Source organism: Parasteatoda tepidariorum, chromosome 3 (genome assembly GCF_982258835.1).
Source record: "Parasteatoda tepidariorum strain Cologne lab strain chromosome 3, Ptep-v5.0, whole genome shotgun sequence".
NCBI lineage: Eukaryota > Metazoa > Arthropoda > Arachnida > Araneae > Theridiidae > Parasteatoda > Parasteatoda tepidariorum.
The window spans coordinates 71,954,596-71,964,032 of NC_141757.1; the positions used below are offsets into that span (position 1 = coordinate 71,954,596).

General features: G+C 27.4%; 1 protein-coding gene across 2 annotated transcripts in view; it reads right to left on the reverse strand.

Moving 5' to 3' along the window:
- The window catches only part of E(z) (histone-lysine N-methyltransferase E(z)), a 31,453-nt gene extending 22,017 nt beyond the window's left edge, over window positions 1-9,436 (reverse strand). Inside the window, exons 1-6 of one of the 2 annotated variants that reach the window (XM_043038793.3) lie at window positions 9,331-9,436; window positions 6,333-6,376; window positions 5,820-5,964; window positions 4,888-5,016; window positions 1,524-1,637; window positions 238-535 (exon numbers count right to left, since the gene is read on the reverse strand). In XM_043038793.3, coding sequence (XP_042894727.2) covers window positions 238-535; window positions 1,524-1,637; window positions 4,888-5,016; window positions 5,820-5,964; window positions 6,333-6,340 — 694 coding nt within the window. In that variant the 5' untranslated portion in view covers window positions 6,341-6,376; window positions 9,331-9,436. Of the gene's footprint in view, window positions 1-237; window positions 536-1,523; window positions 1,638-4,887; window positions 5,017-5,819; window positions 5,965-6,332; window positions 6,377-9,310 lie in introns of both variants that reach the window. The other variant, XM_043038794.3, reaches the window with a different exon arrangement.
- Between the last annotated feature and the right edge of the window lies 1 nt (window position 9,437).

Here is a 9,437-nt window from a genome sequence, read left to right on the forward strand (position 1 = left end):
AAAAGGGAATGCCACAAAATTGTCAAAAATGCAATGAATTGTTTCTGAAACAGAAAATTATATAAATACAAAAAAAGTGGTATCATTTAAATATATCAGATTTACAGAAATAAAACAGATTATTTAAACTACATAATTACAAAAACATTGCTATTAAGAAATACCTGTTTAAAAAAAAAACATTAATTCTCATATACTAATAACAATTTAACTAAATTATTAAAAATAACAATTTACCATGAGGTGAAGTACTTGGTGCAGTCCATGATGGTGTGCGGGTGGGTTTCTTATTGCGTCCAGGAGAATTTTTTCCAGGATTTTCTTCGGCCTCACTTTTTATGCTTTTAGCATCTAATTGGGTGACCAATGTCTGTACCAAATCCACAAAAATGTCATCATTGATAAAACCGCACTCTTTATCACCATGAACTTTTCCATCATAGTTCTTCAACAATTCTTCAATGAAAGAACCATCCTGATCTAACACTTCATCTCCCATGTAAGGGATGTTATGCAAAACAGTTTCGTCTTCAACCTTAAAAACAAAAATCACATAATTTTTCTTACAGGCAAGATTGTCATCAAAAAGAAAACTATTTTTTCTTCTTTTTTTTAATAAAAAGTTAAAAATAGGCTTTAAAAAAAAAGAGGGGAAAATACCTAAGCAAAGGGACAATTAGAGTAGGCTACTTCTCAAAAATATTTTTTAAAAAAATTAAAAAAAAAAACTGAGTACATGATTACTAAATGGTTAAAAATCCTCTACAGTTAATAATTTTACATTATATACAACATGTCATGATTTAAGAGCATGACACATCGATTAAAACATTCCATCATATTTTCTTAATTATGAGAAAAGCAACAAAACTAAAGATCAAGTATATAAGTTTTAATTTTAAAAGTATTTGCCATGCAAAATATGGATAACATTATTTCCATATTTTAAAAATTCATTTAATCTTTTTATTCTTCAACCTTGACATGCTAACTGAAATCATTAAATTTTTTAGCAATTCTTTTTACCTCATTTGTATAAATTTTTAAAACCTCTACACGGTTGCTAAATATCCCAATTCAGTTGTAGAAAGGATAATAAAGAGTAAAACTTTCATTCTGAATTTAACATACAACTATTAAAAGCAAACAATATCACAAAACAATTTTTTTACAGATTATATACTACAGCTTGTTTCCTTCCAACTAATTTTAAAGTAAGGAAGAGAAACAACATACTTTAAATTGAGTCACACAGAAATAAGTATAGGAGAAGCAGCAGAAACTTTCACACCAGCAAAGTTTAAACAATAACCAACAACCTATTACTTAGTAAACAAAGAGCTAGAAATGCATGCTAATAAAAGTTTTAATGATTCCCAAGTAAATTATTTAAACAATGAATTTCAGAATTTGAAGGGAAAAAAATTTATAAGAAATAGAAGAAAAAAAATGAAAACAATACACTTCATGCTAACTCATAAAGGCCAGATTAACAAATGACCATATAAAACAGAATTTATTACCATGAAGTTTTGCTGAATAGGTGCCCAAGTGTACATCGTAGGAATTGGAGTAACGGCATACATGACACGTAGTGGAGTAGACTGAACAGACCCATCAGGTAGTTTCACTTCACACTAGATGAAAAATAAGAATTGCATTATTCGAATTATGTCTTACATCATTTGTTATTCGAAATACAATTTCATTTAAATAATTTAAAAATTTTTTATTGAAAAATGGCTGTACAAAATTATAATGGTCAAACAAAAATTATAAATATGTAACAAAAACAGCAGGTTTTTAGCATTTTCTACTACAGTTTTCATGAAAGTACAAAAAATAAAAAAACTTTTTTTAAATCGTCACCATTATTATACATTATAATAATAAGGTTTTTATGTGAATGGTTCAATAGATCTGATAATGGTTTTGAATTCTGCATGACATAATAATATTGTGAGAAAAATACCTGTTTAAAAATTACAGTTGTTAATACTAGTGCTTAGTTATGAGTAGGGCTGCAGGTCTGTCGTGGCGCGAATTTCCGCGAAATAGTAATCTTTTTCCCCAAAATCTGCGAATTTCTCAATAAGTCTTGACTTGCGCGAAAATTGCTTAAAATTTGATTTTTTTTTTTCATTTTTTATTTATTATTTTTATTAAACAGAATTTTTTATTTTCCTGAACCTTAAATTGAGCATGTAAAATTGATTAGATATTTAGGGGACTGAATCAATAAAAAAATGACATGAAAATAGTTCAGAGATAAGAGATAATCACAATCTTGTCAAGTAAGGTGGTCTTTCTACACTTAGTTAGGGAGGGTAATTACCTTCCTGAAGTCAGTAAGAGTACAAAAGAAATTGGAATCACAAAAGAAGGAAAATGTTATAAATCAAATCTTTGACAGAAAAATTGTTATACATGCTATTGCACTGGGCAATAAAATTTCTACTGCCTTTCTACATATCCAGTTAATTTTTCCTAGGCGGCTTCTTGTGATTTCGTAAATATGGATCAGTTTCTTAGATGAAGGGGGGACTAGTAGTTAGTAGGGACTTGTAACTAGTAGTTTGAATGTAGAATGTTTGAGTTTTCACAGCTATTACTTCTTACAATGCAACGATCAAGGAATTGCGCGTTGGTGAAGGAAAATTGATCGAGTTTTGGAAATCAAAGACGGAACGCTCCAAAGTGGCAATTCGAAGTTTGTCGGTGCCTAAAAACAGCGTTGATGCAGAAAGATCGTTTTCTAAGTATAAAAATGTATTAAGTGATGAAAGACGAAGCATAAATTAGAATAATCTGCCAATGTACAATACTTGGTACCAAAATTCTGTTTATTTAAATAAAAATATTAATATTGCTTGAAATTCAAAGAAATACTTTTGTTGTGTATTTTTAAGCTTTTTTTATTATTTGTGCAATTTCTGTCTTTTGCATCATTTATGTAATAAATTTTTTAATGTTTAGAATTTGTGTAATTTTAAAAATTTCCTACGATTTTGGGGTCTTTTTTCCCGCGACAAACTTGCAGTTATGAGATAAAAATAGCGTGTTCCTCATGCAGCAAAAAAACCATAACTAAATGTGGGATTTGAATATTGCTTGTCATAATTATATCATAAAAATTATCAGGATTTAAAATAAAATGTGAAAATTCTTAGCAGTAATTGTTGTAAAAATAATCAAGGTTGAGTTTTTAAAAAAATGATTATTTAAGTGCCTGATTCAAATTCCGTGCATTGTAATAATATGGGGCTTTAAAAAATTGTGTGAAAATCGATAGCAATAACTTCCAAAAAATGATTGAAGCATCACAGATTTACAAATGTAATCGAAGTAGAGCAAACAGATCAAAAAGTCCTGACTCAAATACACTATTTGAATCTTACACGCCATAATATGTATCATAAAAACTATTGAGATTTTATTAATTTGATTCGCTTTCGTTTCAGATGAATAAATGAAAAGAACATAATTATGCTAGTTTAGCTTTTTTTGTTGCTGGAAATTGGATATTGTAACATATGTATTTTTGTTGGAAAAGATCTTTTAAATGTGGAATTACTTTTTAAGTCATTAAGTTAACACATTTGTTTTCGTCACAACAACATTTTAATTCTAGTGAAAGCTAGTCAATTCAGAACTTTTCTTATTCTCGTGTTCTTGAAATTAAGTCAAAGTTGCATTCCACTTTTACAAACATAAGAACTTAGCAAATTGGCGGGAAAATCATATGCCTCTTCTAAAATTACAAAAATTGCTGATTTCTGTTAATTTTATTTTTCTTAAAAGTTGTTGTTTTGGAAAAGGCATATCGTTAAATTATTCGTTAGAAACATAATCATTAAATTTCTTAAAAAAATTCTACCAGCAAGTGGGTGAACGATTAGTGTTGTAGGTTAGTGAGGCTCACAAACATGTCTTTCTCCCCACTTGCACAAGAAAACAAATCTTTTGAAAACAATTTCACAGAAACGACTCTACTTTAGGAGAACACATTTTTCGTTGCACCTATATAAATATTTGATCTTGCTTAATTCAGGTGTGGGAATTTCAAATATAAAACTAGTTTTGCTCAAAAAATTACTGATTTTAAAGAAAAAAAGTACATTTTAATTCTATTTTTTATTGAAATGTACAAGTTCAAAAATGTTATATATGACAGAAGGACACATAAATGATGCAACAAACTTCTAGGGAAGTTAGGGATTAAAATGGCATAGAAATCCATGCTTAGAAATGTTATTGTACACGGCTATGGGCGCTTCCTGATAATGACCTATCCAGAAACATATGAAAAACTGTTAATAATATTGAAGTGCCCTTAAGGCATATGACATTTCCAGGCATGGGTTTCTATGCCATTTTAATCCTGATAATGTGCTTTAACTTCCTTAGAGTTTGTCACAGTATTTATGTGACCCATTGTCAAACATGTTTTTAAACTTATTGTACATTTTAACAAAAAATAGACTAAAAATTTCATTATAAAAACTGTAACTTGGAGATTTGGATCGTAGATTTGAAATCAGTGATACAAAAGTATCTAATACTGGTTAAAAAAGTTCCATGCAACAAAAGAAAAAAAAATATTCCATAGTGTTATTTATTGTAATTTAATAATCTGAAAGTTCAGAAATTAAAGACAAAAATCATTTTCCTGTATTATATTATTTGCCAATTCAAATTTTTTTTCACACAATTTATTTAATGGACTATAATTTTATAAGATTTAATTAATAATATTTAATAGACTTCAATTTAAAAAAATAATACATAAATTATTTCAGAGGTTAATATGAATTTTAACCCACTTGAAAACTAAAAATTTTTTGAAATTAAATTTAAAACAGATAAAATAGGATAATAAAAACAAACCTTCTTCATAACAGGATAATGCTCAGGTAAATCAGTTGGAAATACTGATACAGCATTGGTTTCTTGGATGTAATTTTCCATCAAAACTACTTTTTCAGAGATATAACGTCGGTTGGCAAGATAGACAGACTGAAAAAATATAATTGCAGTTTTTTGATAGAAATCAAAAAATAATTTTACAAGATGTACACTGTCGAAAAATTGGAACTCCAATGAAACTTTATCAGAAAAAGATACCCCTGTTGTGCTTTTCTTTTTAAAAAATCAACATCCAACTAAGATCATAATAATTTTAGAAGTCTACAATAATTTAGAAGTCAATCAATTATACTTATAGCTGGATATCAATTTAATAATTGCATTCCAAAATAAAAAATTCACCAACTCTTACAGCCTAACATTTTACCCACACTTTTAGGTATTTTGTGTAACTAAATTTTTCTAACATAAAAAATGTTATCTTAAATGTAATTTTCAGATTTAAAACAGAAAGTTATAATAAAAGTAGTTAAAATTATTTTCTGTTAAAAATTTAATATATTCTAGTTAAGTATAAATTAAAGAATTAAAAAAATATATGCAACTATAATTTAAAAATTTCATATATAGATTAGTAGGTTTTTCTCTCCTTATTATTTTAAATTTAACACCTCATTAACAAATTAAAAATTATGCATACAACTTAACATTTTGGTAAGGTAATGATAATAATAATAAGGTATGGAAATATTTCCCCATGTGACAGATTTTCTTTCTTAAAAAGTATAGAAAAGAAAAAAAAAAAACAGAGACGGTTACAATATCGAAATATAATGTAACTATCTCTAATAACTGCATTTAAAGATACTTATGAAACAAGATTTGAACACATCTAATTTGGGAATCAAAAAATTCAAACTTTTGAAAACAGTTGAATTCAGAAAAGTGAATACTTTAATTTCATCATTTCTGCGGAATCTCTTTAGTTGCCTGAGTTTCATATATTCTGATTTGACTTTCTTCTTCCACTCATTAGGTACTTTTTGAGCTTCTTTATTTATTCTCTCATAATGTGGCGTTGATAGCCGAGAACTATAACTGAAAACATACTGGCTGTTAGATAAATTATAACACTGTATTTAAAACTAAAAAATATTAATTTCAAGAAATGTAGGAAAGAATATTTTTAAAATTATTTTCACAGATTTCATGAATCTTGTTTTGTAATATTATAATTATGTGCATCTAAATTTTATTCTATTTACTGTAATATAGAAAAACTTTTAAATTATGTAAAGAAGAAAAACAGTAAATAACAGTTAGGGCGTTATTTATTAAGCTTTAAGTTGCAAGTTTAAAAATAATATTTTTTAGTAATAGTATTTTAATATTTTAAAAAGCTTTCTTTTAGGTAAATAAGATCATATCACTTTATAACTTTATAAAAAACTATTATAAACATGTACCTCATCATCTTGGAGCTGTAAGTAGTTTTTCACCTAATCAAACCCTAAATAAAGAGAGACAAAATGAGCAACCTATAAAACATTTGAACTTTATCATTAATCTATTCAAACATAAAAAGATCTTCAAACAAGATTTAACACACGAAGTTACTATTTAATTTCAGAAATGACTTTATGACTCCTATGACTTAATGCAACTTACAAAATAACTAAAAATAACTTTTGCAAAAAAAAATTTCGACAACTCAATTGGAATGCTCAATTTCCTATTCAGCATTTTTCTGATATGACTTAAAGTCCAGTGATTAGGGAACAAGATGTCCGGTAGCTGAGTGGTAGCGATTTGCAGTCCTGCAGCACAGGGCTGTACTTGTTCTATACCTACAAAAAATTTATTACAAATACGGTATTCCGCTTAAGATATTTTCAGAATTTTGCAAGTTCTGATATGGTTAAGAAGCAGAATGAATCCTTTAAATTGAAGCTGGCAAATGGAAACACTATCTGAAATATCAAACATGGAACACTATCTGAAATCTCACAAACAAGGAGCTTGATCCATAGTCTATATTTCGAAAGACTATATTTCGTATGCAAAAATGGTTATAGAATTGCTTGCAGTTATTAAAATCTGGTATAATTCTGACTACAATTTCTAAAAATTGTAAAGAATGAATGATGAAAATAATACAAAATTGAATTCTTGAAAATAGCACTTTAACAAAAAAAAACTTAAAATTTTTTTCATTATTTTTTTAAAAAATAATTTAGTAACTGTAATTAATGCAACGTAGAAGAATAGAAAGCAGCATTGTTTACAAACTTATGAAATTAATTCCTCGCATTTAAGTGTCAGAAATTAATTGCAAACTTGTGCCATGACATTTTCAAACGTTTTTAACAATTTAGAACTGTAATAGTAGACAGAAAATGATTATATGCAGTTCCAAAGCAAGTAATTATGGAAAATATCTCTGGTGATCTGAAAAAAAAAATGACGTTTTGAAATACAAAATACATTTTTGAACGTATATAATTGTTAAAACCAGTCTAAAATCATAAAAGCTAACAATAATGGTACAATTAAACTTATCAGGGGTCTGTTCAGACATTTTGTGAAGGGTCCGTTTTTGTAAAATTGTGAAAAAATTACTCGTAATTTGTGAATATAAAATAAATGTTAAGTCACATTCTTTCAACCAGGGTCCGCTTTTGTGAATTTGTGCAAATAGGTTCCGTTATTGCAAGAAAACTTTTTCAAGGAGTTTTTAAATGGTAAAGTCATACAAGATTATGCTTATCACTGCAAAATTATTAATAAAAAATTAAATTTATAAAAATAAACAGCAATTGCAGCTACTAAATTAGCGATGCAACACATAAATATTTGGTATTTAGCCTATACTGCTGAAAGCAGAATATTCATTTCGGACGAATAAAGGAAGAAGCGTCTGCCGAAGACAAAAATTAGTTCCCTTACATCTGTCTTTCTCCCCCCCCCCTTCCTGGGAAGGGTTGATTCGAGTAACAAAACAATAATGAAGATAAACAAATTTATTTGTGAAGGGTCCGATTAAAAGATAAATTATTTTGTGAAGGGTCCGTTTTCAAGTTAAAATAATTTGTGAAGGGTCCGTTTTTATGAAGAGATATTTTGCGAAGGGTCCGTTAACGGACCCAAATTTCTTCTAAACAGACCCCTGCTTATCATATAAGATTCCTGTGTTTGTTACAGTAAGTTGTCATATATGGTGAGAATCACTCCTGAATGCTTTTGCTGAGGAAGGTATTGATACTAAAGATGTTGATTTCGATATTTTAAAGACAAACTTGTTACGTGGGAAAGAAAATATGACAAACTATTGTTCGAAGCCTGCCAAATTTTTCCGTAGGAACAAGTTTTTTCTCAAATTTTCATAGTGCTAGTTTATTATTTAATTAATATATATAATTTATTATTCAACATTTGAATTAAACTGATAGTGACTACCACAACACTTATATAATTAAATCATCTACAATTAAACTGTTCAGTACCTGATGATTTTAGGTGGTGACAAAATTTCAAACATATTTAGTAACATATATGCCATTTCATTATTAATTTAAACATTGCGTAGTTATGACACGCAATAAGGTATACAGTATCTAATGTCGCAGAATTTTATTATTTTAAAGGTAAACTGTTATGATATAATTTATTCTTTGAAAACATCTTTTCATGTCAGGTTTTTCGATCTATGTTTACCATGGAATAGGATGGGAGCTAAGGACAATTAAATTGGGACATAACTTAGAGAGGTTATTTAAACATTAAGAGATTTTTGAATAAAATACCTTGATTTTTAAATTTTGTAAAACTTTAAAGTAACTTTCTAAAATCAATAAAACTTTACGTGATTAAAAATTTCTTTATAAATAAAAAAATTACTAAATGAATTATTCAATCGCAATAGAATACAGATATATTTTAACATCAGACACTTTATTTAACAACAATGCATATAGTAATCACAACATTTATTTTAAAAACGATTGAACTCATAAGTCAACCATCACTATTTATTACATTACCTAATGAAGAAAATACTCGAAATCATGCTAAAATTTGAAACAAAATAAAATTTCAAAAATAAGCCAACACCAAATGAAAAACTCAAGGACATAACATAAATAAATATACCACACAGATGGCAAACAAAAACAAATTTTTTCGCGTTCACAAAATAAATTAGGTTCTTCAAAAAACAAGTGAGTCATTAATCGCACCACTAATATTTTTCATTATTAAGTGTTTCATTATAGGTAAATTTTTCTGATCATTGATTATTAACTTATGAGACTGCTTTGATTTTTCATTAAAAAAAAAATTGATAAATAAACTAAGGTAAATTAGAGCTGAATAAAAATTTTATAAGTGCCAATTAACACTATATTAAAATACTTAATCAAATTATTATTAATAACTTAAAAATTACTTGTGGAAACTTCTCTTTACCTTTTAATTGAAAAATAATTACCGAACTAAATAGCGTTTGTTTTGAAATAAAACAGCGCAGAAAAGTTAAAGTTGCGGTTAAAGCGGAAAAGGTTTTTGAAAATTCT